This window comes from Saccopteryx leptura, chromosome 3, assembly GCF_036850995.1.
Source record: "Saccopteryx leptura isolate mSacLep1 chromosome 3, mSacLep1_pri_phased_curated, whole genome shotgun sequence".
In the NCBI taxonomy this organism is placed as follows: Eukaryota; Metazoa; Chordata; class Mammalia; order Chiroptera; family Emballonuridae; genus Saccopteryx; species Saccopteryx leptura.
The window spans coordinates 128,039,121-128,064,138 of NC_089505.1; the positions used below are offsets into that span (position 1 = coordinate 128,039,121).

The window sequence follows — 25,018 nt, forward strand, 5'->3', positions numbered from 1 at the left end:
GCAGTCAGACAGACTCCCGCATGTGCCCGACCGGGATCCACCCGGCATGCCCACCAGGGGGCGATGCTCTGCCCATCTGGGGCGTCGCTCTGCTGCAACCAGAGCCATTCTAGCGCCTGAGGCAGAGGCCATAGAGCCATGCTCAGCGCCCGGGCCATCTTTTGCTCCAATGGAGCCTTGGCTGCAGGAGGGGAAGAGAGAGACAGAGAAGAAGGAGAGGAGGAGGGGTGGAGAAGAAGATGGGTGCTTCTCCTATGTGCCCTGGCCGGGAATCGAACCCGGGACTCCCGCACGCCAGGCCGATGCTCTACCACTGAGCCAACAGGCCAGGGCCAGAACTTTTCAAAGACTTGAAAACACTTGCCAATAAGGAACAACCTAACTTCACTAGACCAGTCCTTGTGGTCACTTTGTAGGAGCAAAAAGCACTAGACACACGGTTAAGCATACAGCACAGAGGAGAAAACAAGGAGAAAAAGGAGAACATCAGCAAAAACTCTGATAAATAAAGGCAGTGGGGTGAGGAAGGCATATACCCAAAATATACACAGGGAAGGGTGGGGGGAGTCACCAGGCAATCTAGAATGTTGAGTAAACAGAGTTCTCAAGAAGCTGAAAAAACAACTTGGGAAGTAGAATGGAATGAAAGGAAAAGCGGCACCTGCGGGGGAAGGGGCAGGAAGTGGAAGTACGGTCACACCTTTCCGTCGGCTGTGATCCCCTTTCCCTGAGGGGCGGTCTCATTTCCTTACTCCTCGAATCCCCTCTCTTCTGCACTGAATGGTAAATTCTCTCCACGCAGGGTTCTCTAACTGCTTCTTTTTCTAAACCATCCCAGTCCCTGGAATACAGGCTGAAAAGCTTTCCTGTGCGTCTCACAACTCGTCGGGCTGACTTAGTACACTACATTTCCTACCACAGGGGAACTGTCTAGGCGTCTGAGAGGTGCTCAGTCAACAGGATTTATGAACTAACCTTTCGAGAGCTTGTGTATCTATCTCCTCCTGTCCCCCCCGCCGTTCCTTACGCACCTTGAAGGTGAGGACCTGCATGAATGATCAGTATCCTCCTCCCGCTCAGAGTGCTAGTCTCCGCAGCTGCCCCGCGGGTTCCCAGGGTAAAAGAGACCGAGTATTTCTCATCTGTCTGTCCTCTAGCCCATTACAGGGTGGGTGCAGCACCAACTTCCGGTCATTACGGCGGCAGCAGCAGGGTGCGGGTAGGATTAGGGAGGAAAACAGGAGTTACACAAATAGGAGACAGCGGTTGAAAGGTGGACTCAACGGCCAGGTTCCCAAAGCCGACAAGAGCTGCGGGAGAGCGGAGAAATGGGCGGTCAGGGAAGGGTTGTAGCCCGGTTCGGAGGGGCCCTACCTTGGGGTAGGTGTGCAAGGGGTAGGTCAACTGACAGGCCCGGTGGCAAGATGCCGTATCGCCCAAGACCGAGTCAAACGCTTCGGCCGAAGCAGTTCCCGAGCCCCCGGCCAGGGCCATGGTCAGCAGCAGCAGCGGCGGGAGCCCCAGTGGGACCCTGACCCAGAGGCTCCCTTTCAGCGCCGCCATTTTGTTTCTCTCTGTCACAGCAGCTCAGCTTGTTGCTGTTTTCTTTTCAGGGTTTCCTCCTCCTTCCGGGGCCAGCCCCTTCCCCGCCCCACGGGCCACCGCTTCCGCCTCTGCGGTCTCCTCCCCGCCCAGGCCCGCGCGAAATTGCCGCCTCCGCCCAGCCCTGGGTCTACGAACTACCAGATTGGAGAGAAGAGATGGAGCCAACCATCGCGAACCGAGAGCGAACCCGCACCCCCTGATTCTTTCCTTCCCTTGGAGGTGCACGCTGGGGCACGTAGTTCCGTACGGCGGGAGGCGCACGGTGCCGTCGGAAAAATCGGTCTGGGCGAACTACAGCCGCCCGGCGCGCGACCTCACCCGCTCCCTTCGCAGGGCATTCTGGGGAGTGTGGTTTGCTGTGTCCCTGAGTCGCTCGGAGGGCGGACGGCTCCTCTGCCGAGAAACTACCGTCCTGGAAAGAAGCTTCCGTTTAGTTCCATCAGGTTTGGGGGCCTCAGAAGGTGTTCTTTGGAGGGGCCTAGCTGCTGCCAGGGCTGCTTTTCCTGGTGGGTTTCACGTCAGACCGTTGCTAGGGTCCCCTTCCTGGGCTCAGGAATGCTGAGGGCAGAGGAAGATGGTGTGTATTTTTGCTCGGGGATCCAGAACACTGAAGTCGTGGATAGGGTCTTCTGACCACCAAGCATTTCATGGAGATTTGGAAATGGTTGTTGATGACTGGTTACTAAGGGAACCCTTGGGATTCCGACTATGCTGGGGTAGTTGTTAGAGCTTCACTGAACCCAGTGGAATTTTAACCCTGCCACAACCCAACCTAAGTTGGAAGAGACTTGTCACTGGGTTCAACACCTGGCACAATATTGGAATCTCCAGTAAAGTAGGCACTGCTTGACTCAGGAAGTACACCCATCATTGTACAAGTTTCAGTAAATTCCATTCAGTAGTCCTCATAATTCAAGAATGCTTCCAGATGTGTCACTTTAGGGAACGCATATCCCAGCAGTTTTGATGATGTTTTAGAATCTGCCCTCTTTCTTGAGCAGAACACACTTCCAGCATGTGAAGGGAGTTGGAGTCCCCTCAAAATGGATAAATTCGTCATTCGAACGCCTAGACTCCAGAATAGTCCTCAGAAGAAAGATGCTGGAAGAAAGATTTACAAGCAAGCCACAATTGAATCTCTGAAGGTGAGAGGGGACCTGGGACTAGAGAAAATGCAGTGGACTGTGATAGCAAGGCAGAAAGACCTATGAATTATTGTACTGCTATTTATTAATTCCCATACTTCTTTTGCACTTTTCTAATTGCTTTGGCTTCATGGTATGTTCTGCTAGCTTGAAGGACCAGCCTCCTATGTTATTCCTCTTGCAAAATTCTGTCTGTTAGGAATGTTAAAGTACCAAGTATGATTCCATGTACCCTGTACAAACTCAGTAAGGCTAGGTTATACTCTCTTATCTTATTGGCCAGAACTGCATCACATGACCTCCATAACTGAGACTGGGAAAGAGACTGTTTTAATGGACTTTGCACTTGACCAGGTGGTGGCACAGTGGATAGACCGTCCATCTGAGACAGAGGTCACAGATTTGAAGGGGTCGCTGACTTGAGTGTGGAATCATAGTCATGACCCCTTGGTTGCTGGCTTGAGCCCAAAGGTCGCTGGCTTGAAGCCCAAGGTCTCTGGCTTGAGCAAGGGGTCCCTGGCTCCTGGTCAAGGCACATATGAGAAAGCAATCAATGAACAACAAAGGTGCTGCAACGAAGAATTGATGCTTCTCATCTTTCTCCTTTCCTGTCTGTCCCTATCTGTGTCACTGGCTAAAAAAAAAAAGGACTCTGCAACAAGAAAGTCAAGGAATAGATACAGAATAGACAACCAACAATGAGTCACTCAATCAACAAAGATACCCAATTAATGGTAATTATTAGTTCACTGAAATAAAAAAAAAAACTGCTTGTCATTAGTTCCCTTTGTCTTCTTGAACCTCTCCTCCTACATATCTGACTTCTGTTTTCTTTATTGGTTCCTCTTCCTCTACTAGACTGCAAGGTTTGTGCTCCCAAGAACTTTGCCACATTTTCTGTATTTGGCCAGGGTGACCTTATTCATCATAAGACGTCCCATGTTGATAACTGCCTACTTGGACCTCCAACCTAGACTTCTGAGGGTGAGAGTGCAATCTGGGGCTAGAGAAAATGTGCAAAGAACGACAGCAAGATGGCATTCTGTGTACTTGAGTTATATATTCAGATGGACTTTCCTAGATAGGACAGAGACTTACCAGATCAAGATTAGAAAACAGTGATGGGGTATAAACAGAAGCCCTGTATTCTAGTCCTCATTGTGCAGGTGGGTGATCTTTAGCAAGGCATTTCCTTCTCTGGGATCTCAGTTTATCCTTGTCCTTAAAATGTAGGGTTGAACCATATCACTATTTCTTTAAAGGAGTGCTGTTGTCATTTGTGGTAAGATAATTCTCCATTATTTGGGACTGTCTTGTGAGTTGTAGGAAGTTTAACATTGCTGGCCCTCAGACACTTAAATGCCAATAGCGGTCCTGGCCGGTTGGCTCAGTGGTAGAGCGTCGGCCTGGCGTGTGGGAGTCCCGGGTTCAATTCCCGGCCAGGGCACACAGGAGAAGCGCCCATCTGCTTTTCCGCACTTCCCCCTCTCCTTCCCCTCTGTCTCTTTCTTCCCCTCCTGCAGCCAAGGCTCCATTGGAGCAAAGATGGCCCGGGCGCTGAGGATGGCTCTGTGGCCTCTGCCTCAGGCGCTAGAATGGCTCTGGTTGCAACCGAGCGACACCGCAGATGGACAGAGCATCGCCCCCTGGTGGGCGTGCCGGGTGGATCCCGGCTCGGCGCATGCGGGAGTCTGTCTGACTGCCTCCCCCGTTTCCAACTTCAGAAAAATACAAAAAAAAAAAAAAATGCCAATAGCACCTCCCATTGTGATAACCAAAAATTGTCCTCACATATTTCCAGAGAGCCCTTGGTTGAGACCTACTGAACTCTTGATGACCTTCAAAGTCTCTCCTTGCCTTGCAGTTCTGTGAAGACTAGACTTTTAGGGATCATTTCTATAGCTCGTCTTGCAGTTCTGTGACTTCATGGAACACATTCAAGTTTTTCACATCTCTGTTTTTTTAGAGTATTCATGAATCATTATCTACAGCAGTGATTCTCAATGAGGGATGGTGATGAACAGGATTGTGATATCAGACTGGAAGAAAAGAGGAGAGTAATGATTAAACTACAGGTACACTAACATACAAACACTTAAATTCTTTAGGAATCCTTTTTTTTAACAGAGACTGAGAGAGAGTCAGAGAGAGGGCTAGACGGGGACAGACAGACAGGAACGGAGAGATGAGAAGCATCAATCATTAGTTTTTGGGGTTTTTTTTGTATTTTTCTGAAGCTAGAAACAGGGAGAGACAGTCAGACAGACTCCCTCATGCGCCCGACCGGGACCCACTCGGCACGCCCACCAGGGGCGAGGCTCTGCCCACCAGGGGGCGATGCTTTGCCCCTTCGGGGCGTTGCTCTGGGGCGACCAGAGCCACCCCAGCGCCTGGGGCAGAGGCCAAGGAGCCATCCCCAGCGCCCGGGCCATCCCTGCTCCAATGGAGCCCCCTGGCTGTGGGAGGGGAAGAGAGAGACAGAGAGGAAGGAGGGGGGGGGGTGGAGAAGCAAATGGGCGCTTCTCCCATGTGCCCTGGCTGGGAATCGAACTCGGGTCCCCCGCACGCCAGGCCGACACTCTACCGCTGAGCCAACTGGCCATGGCCTGTTTTGTTTTTTTTTTGAGACAGAGGGAGAGGGAGACAGGGACAGACAAGCACAGGGAGAGAGATGAGAAGCATCAATTCTTCATTGCAGCTCCTTAGTTGTTCATTGATTGCTTTCTCATATGTGCCTTGACCAGGAGGCTACAGCAAAGTGAGTGACCCCTTGCTCAAGCCAGCGACCTTGGGCTCAAGCCAGCGACCATGGGGTCATGTCTGTGATCCCACACTCCAGCCAATGACCCCACGCTCAAGCCAGTGAGCCTGTGCTCAAGCCAGCAACCTTGGGGTTTCAAACCTCGGTCCTCTGCGTCCCAGTCCGACACTCTATCCACTGCACCACTGCCTGGTCAGGCTAGAGAAGTTAAGTTTTAAAAAAATTAAAAAATTCTCAAGTCATTCCCCTGCCTAATCCTTCAGTGGTTTCTCAGTACTTATTGATAAAGACATTTTTTTTTTTTTTCTGTATTTTTCTGAAGCCGGAAACGGGGAGAGACAGTCAGACAGACTCCTGCATGCGCCCGACCAGGATCCACCTGGCATGCCCACCAGGGGGCGATGCTCTGCCCCTCCGGGGCGTCGCTCTGTTGCGACCAGAGCCACTAGCGCCTGGAGCAGAGGCCGAGGAGCCATCCCCAGCGCCCGGGCCATCTTTGCTCCAGTGGAGCCTCGACTGCGGGAGGGGAAGAGAGAGACAGAGAGGAAGGAGAGGGGGAGGGGTGGAGAAGCAGATGGGCGCTTCTCCTGTGTGCCCTGGCTGGGAATCGAACCCAGGACTTCTGCACACCAGGCCGACGCTCTGCCACTGAACCAACTGGCCAGGGCCGATAGACATTTTTTTACATGACACCCAAGGCCTTCCATGACCTGGCACCTGCCTGCCTCATCCTCTGCTGGCTCTTAATGTACATTTCACCCAGTGTCAACCGCTCACAATTTACCAAAGATGTGCTCATTCGTACCTCTGTAACTTTGCATATGCTTTCCTGTTGGCCTAGAATGGCTTTACTCCCTTGTCTTGGAGATGATATAATATAGTAATTAAAAACACATATTCTAGATCAGGGGTCCCCAAACTACAGCCCACGGGCCACATGCGGCCCCCTGAGGCCATTTATCCGGCCCCCACTGCACTTCTGGAAGGGGCACCTCTTTCATTGGTGGTCAGTGAGAGGAGCACATTGACCATCTCATTAGCCAAAAGCAGGCCCATAGTTCCCATTGAAATACTGGTCAGTTTGTTGACTTAAATTTACTTTTCTTTATTGTAAATATTATATTTGTTCCCGTTTTGTTTTTTTACTTTAAAATAAGATATGTGCAGTGTGCATAAGGATTTGTTCATAGTTTTTTTTATAGTCTGGCCCTCCAGTGGTCTGAGGGACAGTGAACTGGCCCCCTGTGTAAAAAGTTTGGAGACCCCTGTTCTAGATCCTATTTTAAACTGCCTGTGTTAAAATCCCAGCTCTGCCATTGCTACTGGTGTGATGTTGGACAAGTTATTTAAACTGTCTTTCATCTATAAAATGAGATTAAATGATATCTATTTTATAAGGTAGTTATGAAGTTTGAGTGACTCAATATATCAGGTGGGGCAAAAGTAGGTATATAGTTGTTTATATGGAAAATAATACAATAAATAATAATACAAGAATAAACTCTTAAAAAAAAAAGAATAAACTCTTTCACATACTCATAACTGTAAACCTACTTTAGCCCCTGCCTGTATATAAAGAACTTGAAACAGAGCCTGGCACATTCTAAGTACTATGCAAGTGTTTGCTATTATCATTTACTTTATGAAATCTTATTTGTTCCCCATGACATAGTTCATAGTAGAGTAGTTCATTCTGTCCTTTCTGTCCACCAGATACAGAGCCAATCTAATCACTCCCTTCTTGTTGACTTAAACATAAAACAGCTAGTTTTTTACCAGTGAAAATGAATTTATTTGGGAATGGCAGAGAATTGAAATTCAACACAAACACACTATAGCAAAAACTAGTCAAGTTCGTAAACAAAGGAGAGGAAACTTTATAGAAAAAAAAAAAAGGGGGCCTGACCAGGCGGTGGTGCAGTGGATAGAGCGTTGGACTGGGATGTGGAGGACCCAGGTTCAAGACCCTGAGGCCGCCAACTTGAACATGGGCTCACCTGGTTTGAGCAAGGCTCACCAGCTTGAGCCGAAGGTTGCTGGCTCGAGCAAGGGGTCACTCGGTCTGTTGTAGCCCCCCCCCCAATCAGGACACATATGAGAGAGCAATCAATGAATAGATGAATAGCTGGGGAGTTGTAGCAAAGAAGTGTTGCTTCTCGTCTTTCTCCCTTCCTGTCTGTCTGTCCCTCTCTCTGTCTCTGTCATAAAAAAAAAAATGTTGGGAAGGGATTGCCTTGAAGATAAGTCTATTGGAAGAAGAGCGTTCTGAATGTTGATTACTTCTAATTGGCTGAATTTTGAGGGTTCTCATTGGCTAGGCTTGTTTCTGGACAGGTAGCAAATCTTTCTATTTCTTTGGTAGTAAAACAGGGACATTTTTTGTTGGGAGTGCAAGATGTGGTCTCTTCCTGTTGGGGTCTGCAGTTGATATCTAGTGGTAGTGCATGACAACTTCTCCTGGCTGCCCAACTCCATTTTTTTTTTTTTTTTCTGAAGCTGGAAACGGGGAGAGACAGTCAGACAGACTCCCGCATGCGCGCCCGACCGGGATCCACCGGGCACGCCCACCCGGGGCGATGCTCTGCCCACCAGGGGGCGATGCTCTGCCCCTCCGGGGCGTCGCTCTGCTGCGACCAGAGCCACTCTAGCGCCTGGGGCAGAGGCCAAGGAGCCATCCCCAGCGCCCGGGCCATCTTTGCTCCAATGGAGCCTCAGCTGCGGGAGGGGAAGAGAGAGACAGAGAGGAAGGAGGGGGGGGTGGAGAATCAAATGGGCACTTCTCCTATGTGCCCTGGCCGGGAATCGAACCCTGGTCCCCCGCACGCCAGGCCGACGCTCTACCGCTGAGCCAACCGGCCAGGGCCCCAATTCCATTTTAAATGAGGTTTATTTTATTCAGTTTTACATCCCCTAGCCATCCCTGTATCTTAAACATGCCCCTATCATTGCACTTGCTTGTGCTTAATTCTGTGTGTTTCTTTACATACCTGTGCCCTGCTATACTCTAAGCTTCTTGAAAGAGTATGTCTTTCTGATTTTGTGTCCCCTGTGTCTGGCACAGGCTTTGCATATAGAAATTTGCAATACATTTTTCTGAATTACCAAATGAACTAAAACTGCAAAAGCCTTGGCATGGCATATGTTACCCTTTCTGATCTGACCAGTGAGCCTTGTCATCTTATTCCTTGTAGCACCCTGTTCACAGGACTACTCTCTAACCACACTCCATTTCTTGCTGTTCTCAGATAAGCTAGTCTCTTTCATGTCTCCAGGGCTTTGAATAATGCTTTTTCCTTTTCCTAGAAAGCCTTTCTCTTTGTTTTTACAGAGTAAATTTCTACCCATTTGTCATCCCACTCAAATGTAACTTTTTATGTGAATCCTAGATTATAAATTACATGGGTACAGGGACCTTGGGTATTTTATTTACTGCTGTATTTTTGGACCTGTCATAGTGCTTGGCACATAGTGAGTAGTCAATAAATAGTTGGTAAATAAGTGAATGTTGAGATGCTTTCTAGGTCATTTAGGGGAGTTAATCCCTCTTTAATACTCTTAGCACTTGGCTCAAATATCTGTTGTAGCACTTACCTCGCTTTATTATAATTATCTGATAACTGGTAGTTTTCCCTAGTCTACTATGAACTCCTGAGGACTGGGGCCAAAGTGTCTTAATATGTTCTAATTCTTCTCTAAGACCTAACACAGTGCCTATTACATTGTAGGTTAAAATTTATTAAATAAATAGGAGAATCATCTTTATTTAGAGATGCCCTTACATTAAACTGGTCCGGACATTAAACTATTCTATAAATATTATTGTGAAATAACTTTAGATCCAACACTATGGTAGGTACTGTAGGGAACATAAGAGAACTTTAAGTCAAAGTATGAGCCCTCATGGGACTTCCTATTAGAGAATCATAGCATAAGAAATTACTAAGTAATGATAAAATCATATGTGATTTATTATAAAAGTGTTTTTTTGGACAGTAAAAGTCAAAAGAGGAGAGAGCTCAGCATCTTGTTTTAGTGGTTATCGCACCCCAAAGGGAAGGAAAGATTTGGCTAGGTAGAGAGTAGTGACAGATAGCTGTTCAATAGTGGTACTTGCTGTTCTCTTTTCCTTATGCACACTTACGTGCTTACTTTCATGTGTACACAATGACAAATTAAAATTGAGTTAGATAGGTCTGTCTGCCAAATGACTTATGCCCACGCACCAGCATCACATTTTAATGCCAAGAATTTGCTGAATGTTCAAGCCTCGATTTCCTCATCTGTAATATCAGAAATAACAATATCTAACCTGCAATGTTATGAGGACTAAATAAATAAATGCATGTTGAAAGGGCTAAGCATTGTGCCTGGAATGTGATAAAAACTGATAGTTTCCTTTTTTCATGTACAGAAAAGGAGAGGCTAGTGTAGTAAAAGTGGAACTGAGAAAGATGATGATGATAATAGTAATGGTTACTACTAACATCTATTGAGCCCATTTCTGTGGGCCAGGCATTGTACTAAATGCTTTCCATATATTAACCCTTTAAATTCTAATAACTCCTCTGTGAAATGGATACTTTTTAAAAAAAGATTTTATGTATTGATTTTACAGAGTGGGGGGTGTGGAGCGAGATGTTTCAGCTTCACTTCATTTAGTTCATTGGCTGCTTGTCATTTGTACCTTGACGGGGCAAGCCCAGGGTTTTGATTGGGCAACTTCAGCATTCCAGGTCAATGCTCTATCCATTGTGCCACCACAGTGGATGGCCAGGCAAAATGGATGCTTTCATCATTTATATTTTACAGGTGAATAATAAGGCACAAAGAGATTAAATAATTTGCTCAAGGTCATGCAGCTATAAGTGGCAGAGTTGGGATTTGAACTAGACAATCTGATTTTACAGTTTGCCCACAATGTGGTGAACTGTTAAAGTGGAGGTTTCTGAATGCCATGTAGAGGAAGAACAAAAATCGTAAGAATATTGGGACCATTGTATTTCTGTTATCAGTGTAGTACAAGTAATTTTGCCATAGCCTTATCACATTCAATGAAAGTGATACTCAATAGAGCTCATGTAGTGTACATTTGAATGGTAAAGGTTAATTTGGTTAAACTCTTCTTACTCCCTTAAGGGAAAGTGATTTCTTCTGTTGGTTGCCATACGAGATTTCTTTAAGTTAAAAGAATTCTAGAATATGCTAATTCTTTTAGGTTCAGCACTTAAGAATGCTCTATAAACCTTTCCTCCCTTTGTATGATTGACTAGCTCCATGGAATGGTGCCCATGTTATTGTTTATGAGCGAATCGTTGTCCCTAATTGATTTTGTCAAACTTGATACTTCAGCCATCCAAAAAATGTAAGACTAGATGGTATATTGGAGAGCACCACCTTTCCTTTCTGGCAGTAACCATTCCACTACTCAGTGTAGCTACCTCAGTGATATTTCATGTTCACTCTCTTTTTCCTCTCCCAAATTCTGATATAAACTTGAAATATCTGTTTTGGGGCCACATCTGGGTGAAAATAAGGAAACATTCTTTGATGTATATGGAATTCTTCTGCTCTGAAACTGGTTTCTATATTTTTCTATTTCCGCCCTAAAATTTTAGATCTGAAAACTATACTATACTTAGTCCCTGAGGGTAGAAATGACTTTGTTCAATCACACCAATTTTGCACTGGGTATAGAAAGACACATGAATTGTTCCAGCCCTCAAGTTGTTCACAGTTCAGTGGGGAAGATAGACTAATAGACAAGTATATGCAAAAAGCAGAGACATAGTGCCTGACCAAGTGGTGGTGGTGTGGATAGAGTGTTGGACTGGGATGCGGAGGACCCAGGTTCGAGACCCCGTGGTCGCCAGCTTGAGCGTCGGATCATCTGGTTTGAGCAAAGCTCACCAGCTTGGACCCAAGGTCGCTGGCTCGAGCAAGGGGTTACTCGGTCTGCTATAGCCCCACGGTCAAGGCACATATGAGAAAGCAATCAATGAACAACTAAGGTGTCACAATGAAAAACTGATGATTGATGCTTCTCATCTCTCTCCGTTCCTGTCTGTCCCTATCTATCTCTCTCTTTGACTCTCTTTCTGTCTCTGTAAAAAAAAAAACAGAGACACAGTAATAGAAGTCTGTAAAGATTACAAATGGACCCAAAAAGAAGTATGGTCAAATATGATTGGAGAGAGGCAAGAATGGCTTCACAGAGGAGGTGATATTTGAAGAGAGTCTTAAAAAAATAGATAGGCAAAGAAAGAACATTCCAGACAGAGAGTGAAACACTGACTCATTTGGGCAACAACCACCCTCCCCCCAGCAGTCACCACACTGTTGTCCATGTCCATAAGTTTTCTCTTTTCTTTTCTTTGTTACTCAATCCCTCCATCCTGCCATCCTCCCAGCCCCCCTCTCCCCAGCTGTCAGCCTGCTCTTTGTTGCTATTTTGCTTGTTAGTTCATTCTGTTCATTAGATTCCATATATGAGTGAAATGATATGATACCTGTCTTTCTCTGACTAGCTTATTTCATTTAACATAATGCTTTCCAGGCCCGTCCATGCTTTCGCAAAGGGTAAGATTTCCTTCTTTTTTATAGCCAAGTAGTATTCCATTGTGTACCTGTACCACAGCTTTTTCCCCCACTCATCTCGTGATGGACACAAATCTTGGCTATTGTAAATAACACTGCAATGAATATAGAGGTGTATATATTCTTTTAAATTAGTGTTTTAGGTTTCTTTGAATAAATTTTCAAAAGTGGAATTGCTGGGTCATAAGGCAGTTTCATTTTTAATTTTCTGAGTTCACTCCATACTGCTTTACACAGTGGCTGCACCAGTCTGCATTCCCACCACAATGCAGGAGGGTTCCCTTTTCTCCCCACCCTTGCCAGCACTTGTTGCTTGTTGATATACAGTGTATCCATAAAGTCATGGTGCACTTTTGACCAGTCAAAGGAAAGCAACAAAAGATGAGAGAAATGTGAAATCTGCACCAAATAAAAGGAAAACGCTCCTAGTTTCATACCTATTCAGTGCAGTTCGATGTGGGCTCACGCACAGATTTTTTAGGGTTCCTTAGGTAGCTATCCCGTATAGCCTCTACAGACTCATCACTGACTGATGGCCTACCAGAACGGGGTTTCTCCACCAAACTGCTGGTTTCCTTCAACTGCTTATCCCACCGAATAGTTATTCCTATGTGGTGGTGCTTTGTTATAAACACGCCAATATTCACGTTGCACTTTGGTCACGGATTCAAATCTAGCGAGCCACAGAACACACTGAACTTTCCTCTGTACCGTCCACATCTTGACTGGCATGGCCATGGGCTGCTCCACTGTATACATGGTGTTATGTCATCATCTGCACATGTGCACATGCTGCCACATCATCCTACAGAAACTGGGAGAGTTTTCCTTTTATTTGGTGCAGATTTCACATTTCTATGGTCTTTTGTTGCTTTCCTGTGACCGGTCAAAAGTGCACCATGACTTTACGGACACACTGTACTAGTGATAGTCATTCTGACAGGTGTGAAGTGATATCTCATTGTGGTTTGAATTTGTATTTCTCTGAGCGTCTTTCATATGCCTATTGGCCCTCTGTATGTTCTCTTTGGAGAAGTGTCCTTTGCCCAATTTTTAACTGGATTGTTTGTGGTTTGGGTGATGAGTTTTATAAGTGTTTTATAAATTTTGCATATTAATTTCTTATCAGATGTATGAGCAGATATGTTCTCCCATATATGTTATCCCATTCAGTAGGTTTTTTCATTTTGTGGATGGTTTCCTTTGTTGTGCAAAAGCTTTTTAGTTTGATGTAGTCTCATTTGTTTATTTTTTCTTTTGTTTCCCTTACCTGAGGATATATATCAGAAAAAATATTGCTATAAGAAATGTCTGAGGTTTTACTGCCTATATTTTCTTTTAGGATTTTTATGGTGTCAAGTCTAACCTTTAAATCTTTTATCTATTTTGAGTTTATTCTTATGTATGGTGTAAGAAGGTGGTCAGGTTTCTTTTTTTTTGCACGAATCTGTCCAATATTCCCGACATCATTTATTGAATAGACTATCTTTACCCCATTGTATGTTTTTGCCTCCTTTGTCAAAAATTATTTTACTATAAGGAATGTATATATTTCTGGCCTTTCTCTTCTGTTCCATTGATCTATATGTCTGTTCTTATGCCAGTACCATGCTGTTTTGATTACTATGCTATGTAGTATAGTTTGATATAGGTAGTGCAATTCCTCTACTTTGTTCTTTCTCAAGATCCTGTTGCTATTCAGGTTCTATTTAAATTTTTAGAATATTTGTTCTAGTTCTGTGAAATACACCATCGGTATCTTGATAGAAATTGCGTTGACTCTATAGATTGCTTCAAATACTTTGGTGTATCTGGAACAGATGATGAGACTGAAAAGGAGTCAGGAGCCAAGTCACGTAAGGCCTTTTATGCCATGCCAAAGAGTTGGGCTTCTATAGTTCCATATGCTGGAAAGAGCAGAGTAGAATCCTGAACCTCATCCTAACCATGGAGGAATGCTGGATAAAAAGTCTCGGAAACAGAGCTGAACTCAAAAGCAAGAACAAGAAATCCTCAGGTGCCATGAGAAGAAATCTAAACCCAGAGTGCAAGTGGGAGCTGAAGTTGAATAGGTCTATTGAAACCAGATGTAATGCTTAGGGTCTGGGGATTTAGGGCCAGTATGGGGACTGCACATAAGTCCTCAGGCTAATAACTCCCATATGAAGCTGAGAGCCAAAATAGGGCTTCCATGTTTGAGAAAAAATGAACTAGAAAAATTCCATTAGTCCAAGGAAGTAACGTGAAGAGTGTGGTCTTCTCAGGGTTTTGGATGAAAAAATAGTTGACTATAATAAAGTAGAACTATCTATATCTATATTTACATACCTATCTGTATCTAAATATAGTTTAAATTCACACTCTGCAACCCTGAATGGGGGGAATAGATTTTAAAATTCTAAGATATTTGTATACAAAAATAATGGAATACTATCCAGTACTATTAAAGTGGATTATCTGGCTTTATATAATATATATCAGTGTGAATAAATCAAGAAAATAAATTGAGGCCCTGGCCATTTGGCTGAGTGGTAGAGCATCAGTCTGGCATGTGAATATCCTGGGTTCTATTCCCAGTCAGGGCACACAGGAGACGTGCCCATCTGTTTCTCTACCCTTCCTCCCTCACCTCTTCCTCCCCCCCCCCTTTTTCTCTCTCTCTTTCCTCCTCCCTCCTGTAGCCATGGCTTGATTGGAACAAGTTGGCTCCAGGCACTGAGGATGGCTCTATGACCTCCGCATCAGGTGCTAAGAAATGGCTCTAGTTGCAATAGAGCAAGGGCCCCAGATGGGCAGAGCATCACCCCCTAGTGGGCTTGCCCAGTAGATACCAATCACGTACTTGTGGGAGTCTATCTCTCTGCCTCCCCTCCTCTCACTAAAAAAATTAAAATAAGCCTGACCTGTGGTGGCGCAGTGGATAAAGCGTCGACCTGGAAATGCTGAGGTCGCCGGTTCGAAACCCTGGGCTTGCCTGGTCAAGGCACATATGGGAGTTGATGCTTCCAGCTCCTCCCCCCTCCTCTCTCTCTGTCTCTCCTCTCTCTCCCTCTCTGTCTCTCTCTCTCCCTCTCTCTCTCTCCTCTCTAAAAATGAATAAATAAAATTAAAAAAAAATTAAAATAATAAAATTGAGTGAAAAAGCAAGTTGCAGAATGATATATTTATACCTTCTTCCTATTGAAAATATCCCAGAGCACTAAAACCTGATTAGCATAGTATCACAACAGAAAGTAAGGCTTTTCCTGTCCTATTGCTCCTACTTTTCCTAGCTTCAAACCTGGAAGGTGTGAGAATTAAATTAGCTCTTTTAAAAGTCAAATTCCTGACCCTGGCTGGTTGGCTCAGTGGTAGAGCGTCGGCCTGGCGTGCATGAGTCCTGGGTTCGACTCCCGGCCAGGGCACACAGGAGAAGCACCCATCTGCTTCTCCACCCCTCCCCCTCTCCTTCCTCTCTGTCTCTCTCTTCCCCTCCTGCAGCCAAGGCTCCACTGGAGCAAAGTTGGCCCGGGCGCTGAGGATGGCTCCATGGCCTCTGCCTCAGGCGCTAGAATGGCTCTGGTTGCAACAGAGCAACGCCCCAGATGGGCAGAGCATCGCCCCCTGGTGGGCATGCCGGGTGGATCCTGGTCGGGCGCATGCGGGAGTCTGACTGCCTCCTCATTTCTGTCTTTAGAAAAATACAAAAAAAACAAAAAACAAAGAAAAAAAACCCTCAAATTCCTCTCATCCAACTTCCACTAAGGCAGCGGTTCTCAACCTGTGGGTCGCGACCCCGGCGGGGGTCGAAAGACCAAAACACAGGGGTCGCGACCCACAGGTTGAGAACTGCCGCACTAAGGCAACTTTTTCAGTAAGCATCTCCCTCTCCCAAATTCTACTTCCTCTTAAGCAAACCCCCCAACCCACCCACCCTCCCACCCTGAGAAGGTTCTGAAAAATGTCCTTGAGACAAGGCGATCATGAGGGGCCTGAGGGTTGGAAAAAGGAAACAGCCTGTAACCAAGGTAGCAAACCCTGATATGCTAATCTGAGTATGTCCAGGTGCAGACAACCCCATGCCAGCAAATGCCGGAACCTCTATTATCTACTGCTCTCTCCCGCAGCTCTTGGCTCACACCCTTTTGCTGGTTTCAGCCCGCTTGCACCCTTGCACTTTAAAAATAAGGTTTCCTTTTGGGACACACTAGCCTCCTGTTTTCAGTTTGGCTCTTGCAGTTTCTGCCTTTCAGAAGAGTCAGAGACCAAAGCAAAGAAGCAGAAGAGGGAGGAGGAGGAGGAGCAATGACAGAAGTAGAAGAGTCAGACATCTCCTTCCACCACTTCCTGCTAGACTGGAAGCAGACCCCAGCCAGGAGAGTGAGTCGATGTATAGAGAGGGAGATTTTTTGGTTGCTTTTTATTGAACTATCACATGCATGTAGAAAAATGGACATTATGAATGTATACCTTGACAAATTTTCACAAAGTGAGCATACCTGTGTCACCAGTATCCAGATCAAGAAAAAGCATTACCAGATCCCAGAGTCCCCTTCCATTCCTAACTCGGCCCCCTCCCCTGGGTAATAACCATCGAGACAAGATTTGTTTTTAATTATAAAAACAACTTTATTATTTTGTCTGTTTACTTTTCTATATTCTTTAATTGAAATACTTTCAAAACTAAAGAAAAGTTGCAGTGCAGAACAAAGAATCTTCCCATCCCTCCGCCCAGATTCCTTAACTGTTAAAATTTTACACTTAATGGAAATATGGTAGCTTCTTCTAGGAATGGAAGGAGGGGAATGAGTTTGGTGAAGGGTTAAACTTTGTAATGTTTTATTTATAAAATAAAAAAGGCAAAATATTAACTTTTATTATAAATACATAGTGAATTACTCTACCTTTCTATGTGTTTGAAGTTTTTAAAAATTGTTCAAACAAGAAACAGTTTGAGTTGTATCATCTAGGAAGTGGAGAGCTATTGAAGTGTGCTTTTATTGTTGAAATAAATATGTCTATGATTTTTTCCTCTCTGTCCTTGCCTATGAATTAACACACTTAAGTGAGCTATATGGTTGATTCACCTCAGCATCATTTTTCTTTTTTTCTCATCCTATTGCTTCTCACTGCTAAGTGCCCAGTGGTGTCTGACATGGTAAGATTAAAAGTTGCACTTTTCCTAATAGATGTAACTCTCTTCCTGATTTGCAGTAAGCAGAACCTGCTTTTAAGCAATTACCCATCATTTGGGGCTATCACACATACTGTGCTTTGGTTCAGGTCATAATCAATAATTCATATGTCAATAGGAGCCCCATTAGCTCAGGTGAAGGCAGATGTCTTTCTAATGAAAATGTTCCATTTTCCAAATGACTTTTCTTTTCCCAGAGAGTTGTGGTTGTAGAAGACATAAAAAGATGGAAAACTATGTTGGAGCTTCCTGATCAAACCAAAGAGAATCTAGTTGAAACCTTACAAGAATTAAAGAAGAAAATACCCTCCAGGGAAGTATTAAAATCAACAAGGATAGGTATGTTCCTTCTGAATGTTATACAAAGTGCATATATTTTTATCTCCTCTCTTCCCTTTCCTCCCTCACTCAAACATTAAGTTATCTCTCATATCGGTGCTTCTCAAACTATCCATGGTAAGGGACCATTGTTTAAAAACTTTCCATTGTTTGCAGACCAATACTTTTAGAATATATAATAAAAATTACCAGAAAAATAAAATTAAAATATACAAATACAAGCCCCAGTTTTAAAAATGAGACCAACAGATGTAGAACTACTCTGTCAAATTGCTATAAAAGTTTCTAAATGCTTCAGTTTCTGTGTTTACCTCATGGACTGGTAACTGGCAGTGATCTATGGATAACATTTTGAGTGTGCTTGATGCTGGGTATGCAGAAATGAATAAGACATGGTTCCTGATCTCAAGGAATTTAGGGTTTGGTGGAGAAATAAGCATGTAGACAAATGTGAGCAATAAGAAATTATAGGTTTAAATAAAAACAAATAATATCCTGGGTACCATTCTGATCTCTATAAGGTATATGCTGGCATAAGGAAAGAGTAGTCACATCTGGGGAATTCAGAAAAGGCTTCATAGAAGAGGTGACATGTCAGTGAAATCTTGAAAGAGAGTTGTCTTTTCTGTCTTGAGGAGAAATAACTTGTAAAGCACGGTTTATAAAAACAAAACGATAGCATCCTTTGCTATTCCATCATTGGTTATAGCGTTGGAAATATTTGAAAGGTAAGTCAGAGACTACATTGAATTGCCGCTTTAGTATAGCACGCAACTGTGAATTAATATGCAAGGGAGGGCCAACATGTGTTCCTCAAGCTGCTCCTGACTCCCCAGGGAGTCCCGGGCAGTCACTCACAGCTGCTGTTCTTACCCTCACTAGTGCAACCATTGCCTTCTTTGCATCCCCTTGACCTCTTGTTTATGAGAAGCAGGAGACAGAGCAGCTTCACACTGGCTCTAACAGCTGGCAAGAACTGTGTGAAATCCCCCAGAGAGCCCCCCAAGAGTCTTGAGAGTTGCACCCCTGTAATATAAACCAGAATCTGAGAAAATTAGATGCTTCAAGAACATAAAACCCTATCATCACAGCCAAGGCAATGCTCCCATCTGCTGGTGGATTTTCTCATTATAGGTGGTGGTCACTAGAGGGCAATAAGACCATTCATATGAGCAGATAAGGTATTTCCACCAGTAGAGGGTACTAGTGATTTAATATTTTATGACATGTATATATTTACATATATGTATATACCTATATATGTTCACATTTAGGTACACAGCACAGTACAGTTATGATCAGACCTTAAATATCAATGTAATAGGCTGGAATTATTCTGAAAATACAGGGTATGATAATTTTTAAAAAATCATTTCAATTTTGTTCTTTGAGTAAATTGTGAATATGCTTTTAAGAATGGGTGTGTCTGATCAGGGATTTTAATTCAAGGATCATAATAAAACCACAACAAGGGGGCTTGACTTGGGAGGAGCTGGAAACCATCCAACTTTTAAGTCTTGACCTTACTCCAAGCCTTCCCTAAACCTGAGGTTTAGAAAATATAGGTGTTTCTTGATTTCTTTATAGTTATGACAGTTGCTAAGCTGAAGAGTCATTTGGATCACTGCCTGCATGTGTTGACGTTCTTCTACCTTGAGTCTCCTGCCTGTCCCTATCCTGTGGGCTATAAGAGGCAAGTGTTTACTGAGTGCCTTCTTTGTGCTAGGAACCGTGCTGGCATAATAATGGAGGCGGCTATTGTCCACTCCTCTTTGAAATCTATAGTCTAATGCAGAGGTCCCCAAACTTTTTACACAGGGGGCCAGTTCACTGTCCCTCAGACTGTTGGAGGGCCGGACTATAAAAAAAAACTATGAACAAATCCCTGTGCACACTGCACATATCTTATTTTAAAGTAAAAAAACAAAATGGGAACAAATACAATACTTAAAATAAAGAACAAGTAAATTTAAATCAACAAACTGACCAGTATTTCAGTGGGAACTATGGGCCTACTTTTGGCTAATGAAATGGTCAATGTGCTTCTCTCACTGACCACCAATGAAAGAGGTGCCCCTTCCTGAAGTGCAGCGGGGGCCGGATAAATGGCCTCAGGGGGCCGCATGCGGCCCGCGGGCTGTAGTTTGGGGACCCCTGGTCTAATGGAAGGACAGACAATTTAACAAGACTATCAGACAGTGGGATTGATAAGTATTCTGATGATCAGAAGTTAGCCTAAGGAGTATACGCATTGAGAGTAAAGGAAAAGATGTTGAAGAATGTCAGGCAGGAGGTATATCCTTTGAGCTGTACACAGGGCTGGGGGTGGGAGAGAACAGGAGGCACTGCAGAAACTAAAAGAAGTTGGATGTGTTTGACATGAAGCTGGAGAGACAGTCTGGACCAGATGAAGAAGGTTCTTTGTAAGCCATTAAAAACTGTTTGGTCTTAGCACGTATATTAGTTATCTGTCCCTGTGTAAAAATTACCCCCAAATTGAGGAATTTAAATACTGTTTTCTGACACAGTTTTTCAGAGTCAGGAATCTGGGAGCTGCTATCTGGTTGATTCTGGCTCATAGTGTTTCTCTCTTTTTCTTTTTAATTAATTTTAATGGGGTGACATTTTCTTTCTTTTTTTTTTTGACAGAGAGTCAGAGAGAGGGACAGATAGGGACAGACAGACAGCAGGAAGGGAGAGAGATGAGAAGCATCAATTCTTCATTGTGGCACCTTAGTTTTCATTGATTGCTTTTTCATATGTGCCTTGACTTGGAGGGGGGGCTACAGCAGAGCAAGTGACCTCTTGCTCAAGCCAGTGACCTTGGGCTCAAGCCAGTGACCTTTTGGGCTCAAGCCAGCTACCATGGTGTTGATCACATGCTCAATCCAGCGACCCCACGCTCAAGCAGATGAGCCTGCACTCAAACTGGCGACCTTGGGGTTTTGAACCTGGGTCCTGCACATCCTAATTTGACGCTCTATCCACTGCGCCACCACCTGGTCAGGTGCTCATAGTCTCTTAAGAGATTTCAGTCAAGCTGTTGGCTGGGACTCTAGTTACCTTAAAGTTTGACCAGGACTTAAGGATCAATTCAAAATGGCTCACTCCTAGAATTGCTAGTAGGAGGCCTCAGTTCTTCATCACATGGGCCTCTCCTTAAGGATGCTCATGGCATGGCAGCTGACTTTCCCCAGAACAAGTGATCTAAGACAGAATAACCAAGATGGAAGCTACAGCGTCTTGTAACCTAATCCTGGAAGTGATATACCATCACTTCTGTCATATTCTGTGGGGCACACAGACCAACCCTGGTGCAGTTTGGGAGGCAACTACACACAGGTTATAAATAGCAAGAGGTGAGGATCATTGGGTGATATCTTATAGACTGGCCGCCACAGCACGTATTTCTTTTTGTTTAACCTAGAGATAGTGTACTTCTTGGACATGTAGATTTGTGTTCATCTGTAGAATTTTACAGCCATTATCCCTTCAAAAGTACCTCTCTTTCATTCTATTACTTCATTCTGAGATTCTACAATTAGAGGTATACTTTTTCCCATACCCCTTACTTATTTGTCGTGTATTTTTTTATCTCTTTGGCTTTTGTTATATTCTGGGAAGTTTCTTCAGATATATATCTCCTGAGACACTAATTCTCTTTTTAGCTGACTCTAATCTGCTTTTTAACCCATTCATTGAGTTCTTTATCTCAAAAACTATTTTTCAGTTTTAGAAGCTTCTTTTTCCCCCTAAATCAGTCTTTTTAAAATATTATTTGTACATTCTTATTATTGTACCTTTTATTTCTTCGAACATTTAATGTATAGTTCTTCAGTATTTTTCATCTGACTGTTCTAGTATTTGTAGTCCTTAGGGGTTTAAATCTGTTGTTTATTGTTTCTGCTGAGTCTCATGGTGCTTGCCTTCCCATGTGTTTCCTGATTTTTAATTGTGAGTGCATTATTTTCTTTCAATCTATGGGAATTTAGTAGGACTAAGTTGGAGAAACTTCCCTGTATAGAGGATTAGCGTTTTTTCTTTTTTTGTGCCAATAACAAAGGGTCCCAGCTGACCTAGAATACTTCAGTGCACTTCTCAAGGGTCCCAGGTCATTGTGAGTGTCCCAGGATCAGCTCTCTCACTTCACCATTGGCCCAATGGTCAGTATTTCAGCAGCATTACTGTTTACATCAGCCCTTAGTTTAACCCCATCCTGCCCTGAGCCAACCCTTTTAGCCTTTGCTTACTTTTCTTTAAGAGGGAATGAAGTGCCCTGGCCAGGCAGTGGTGCAGTGGATAGAGTGTTGGACTGGGATGCGGAGGACCCAGGTTCAAAACCCCGAGGTCGCCAGCTTGGGCATGGGCTCATCTGGTTTGAGCAAGGGGTCACTCGAACTGCTGTAGTCCCCCAGTCAAGGCACATATGAGAAAGCAATCAATGAACAACTAAGATGCTGCAACAAAGAATTGATGCTTCTCATCTCTCTCTCTTCCTCTCTGTCCCTGTCTTTTCCTCTCTCTGTCTCTGTCTCACACACACACACACACACACACATACACACACAAAAGAGGTAATGAGGTGATTTTTATCTAGAATCTAGTTTTACTGCAGTGAAAGACCCTAAAGATAGTAAGTGATTATTATTGGAAGATTTTGAATGAAGGAGTGGCACATTTACATTTACATTTTAGAAAAAAATCTATCTGGCTGCCATGTGGGAAAAGTATTGAGAAAAGCAAACCTAGAGGCAGGAAGCCCAGTGAAGAAGCTACTAAAACATCTGATTGAGAAATGAGGGTGGCCCGGGTGGAGTAATAGTCACAGAGATGGAGAAGTGTGGTTGGACTCAAGAGACATAAATGGAATAAAATCCCAAAGGACTTAGAGATTCACTGGATGTTGGGAACGAAGATAAAGGAATGAAGAAGGCTAAAACCTAGAATTCTGTTTTGGTCAAGTAGGCGGGTGGCAGGACTACTTGTTAAGATAGGGAACAGCAATCATGGAGGTGGAGAGATTAATAAATTCAGTTTTAGACTAATTGTGTTTTATATACTGTGGGACATCCAAGAGGAAATGTCCAACAGAATGTTGGAAGTACAAGGCTGAAGCTAAGGAGAGACTATCCATATATACTTGGGAGTCATCATCAGCGTATAGTTAGAAATTAAGCAAATTGAGCTTGCCCAGGGACAGTATTTAAGAAAAGCCAAGAGCTAAGTCCAAAAACCTGAAGCACACTGATATTGAAGAGACTTAGAGAAGGAGACTGACAAGGGAAACAGGAAAGAATGCTGTCATGAAATGGGAAGGAATATTTCTAGGTCAGCAATGTCCATTGTTCTCAAAGGCCAAATATGCTAAATCTAAAAATTGCACATTAGGTATTGCAAGTTATGGTCATAAATGGTTTTGGTAGGGTCAAAGGCAGGGTTAGGGTCAGAAAGTTGAGGAATGAGAAGGAGGTGAGGAAATGAAACTGCGAAGATAAACAGCTCTTTCAAGAAGTTTGATATTGAAAGGAAAGAGAGAGATGGCAATATTAGAAAGGGAATGTGGGTTTGAAGAAAGTTATCATTTTTAAAATAGGAGAGATTCTAACCCGTTGATTGACAGGTTTGGAGAGCAGCCTTATCAAGGAGAATGGACTGGCGTTAGCAAGGATTGACTGGAGATACGGAGGCCAAGAAGCCCCTTTATTTTGTTGCCGCTCCTACCCTCTCCCTTGGTTCTTTCTGCTTTCATACAGATTCAGGTCTTTCCCTTTAATTGGCTTTGCCATCTCTTACAGACACCTTGTTTCTCTTCTTCCCTTTATAGCCAAATGTCTTTAAAAATTACTGATAATCCGCCTGGCCTGTGGTGGTGCAGTGGATAAAGCATCAACCTGGCATGCTGAGGTCAACTGTTCAAAACCCCAGGCTTGCCTGGTCAAGACACAAAGGAGAAGCAACTACTACAAGTTGATGCTTCCTGCTCACCCCTTTTTTCTCTCTCTCTCCTCTCTCTAAAAATCAATAAATAAAATCTTTAAAAAAATGTATTGATAATCACAACTCCCATTTCTGTACCTCCCATTCCTTCATTCAATCGTTTTCATGCTGGCTTCTCCCACAACTACTGTTCTCTCTCAGGACACAGTGATTTCATTCTATCCAAGTCCAGTAGTTGTGTCTCATTTTTCATCTTCCCAGAATCACAAATTTGAAACTATTGATCAGTCTTTTTCTGTCAACATAAGTGACACTGAACTTGTTGCCAATTTTTTAAATGTTTATTTCCTTAGCCCTTTCCTGAGTTTGCAATTACTTATTTAATTATTTGCTTCTTTATTTTTGATTTACTAATTAGTAACCCTATGCCAGCAGGACCATGCAACACATTTTATTTAGTGATACGTTTCTAGCATTGGTGTGGCATATAGCAGAAACTCAGAATATATTCATCCAATGAATGAAAATGACAAGGTCAAATAAGATTTTCTCCATGACTCTTTCTAGCTTCTTATATTCCTGTTTCTTCAGTCCTTGTCCCCTGTTCCCGAATATGGGGTACTCTTCCATAACGCTCCGCCCTCAGTCTTCTGCTCGAGTCCAGCAGAGAGCCTATCCACTCTCGAGCTTAACCAAGGCCTTAATTCAAACAGCTCTTGGGTATGTATCTCCAATCCTGATCCATTTTTGAATCTTGGATTTTTAGAAATGTTCTACTTTATATCCCTACCATTTTCTGAAAATCTTACTAATAGGTTAAAATAGCATCTTGTTTTCATTTGCTGCAAGAGAATGACTTTTTCTGCGTCTATTGGCACTTTTTGTGTGTGTGTGAATTGTTTGTGTTCCTTGTCCATTTACTGTTGAGATCTTAAAACTTTTTCTATTTATGAACTTTGTAAATGGCAATGGCATAACACTTTTAAATCCATTTACCTACGTAAATTTATAAAGGACACAGACCCAGAGAGATGAAGTGAGTTATCTAGGACCACATAGTAAGTTAGCACCAGATATATAATGAGAACCTGGGTCTCTTAGGGCCATGTTCTTTGTTAGTAAGCAGAAGACTGCCATTGTGCCCTGGACAGTAGCCATATGGGCCTTTATTTTATTGGACCATCTCTAGGGGTCCTGCCATCTGCTTTAACTCACCTCTTTTAAATAGGACTGCATGCCTGTTAGTGCCTTTCAAACAGAATTTAGTTCATTTTAGTCAATGCCTGTAGCATTTTGCTCTCACATGAACTCTCCAGGTAGCAATGTCCAGCAGGCAATCGGGGAAGTGAGACTGAAGCTCACTTGAGAGCTTTCGACTAAAAATACATATTTGGCGTTCATTTACCTGGAAGCATTTGCTTAAAATCATATACCGTAAGTGGATGAATTCTCTGAGTAAAAGAA

General features: G+C 43.6%; 2 protein-coding genes across 6 annotated transcripts in view; one reads left to right on the forward strand and one right to left on the reverse strand.

The window, feature by feature from the left end:
- Positions 1-1,710, reverse strand: part of TMEM59 (transmembrane protein 59) — a 29,406-nt gene extending 27,696 nt beyond the window's left edge. For all 4 annotated transcript variants that reach the window (XM_066376358.1, XM_066376357.1, XM_066376356.1 and 1 more), the window contains exon 1: positions 1,375-1,710. In XM_066376358.1, the coding sequence (XP_066232455.1) occupies positions 1,375-1,563 (189 nt within the window). In that variant the 5' untranslated portion in view covers positions 1,564-1,710. The remainder of the gene's footprint in view (positions 1-1,374) is intronic.
- Positions 1,711-1,823: 113 nt separating this feature from the next.
- Positions 1,824-25,018, forward strand: part of TCEANC2 (transcription elongation factor A N-terminal and central domain containing 2) — a 42,245-nt gene continuing 19,050 nt past the window's right edge. The window contains exons 1-3 of one of the 2 annotated variants that reach the window (XM_066376360.1): positions 1,824-2,111; positions 2,607-2,750; positions 17,476-17,617. In XM_066376360.1, the coding sequence (XP_066232457.1) occupies positions 2,649-2,750; positions 17,476-17,617 (244 nt within the window). In that variant the 5' untranslated portion in view covers positions 1,824-2,111; positions 2,607-2,648. The remainder of the gene's footprint in view (positions 2,112-2,606; positions 2,751-17,475; positions 17,618-25,018) is intronic. The other variant, XM_066376361.1, reaches the window with a different exon arrangement.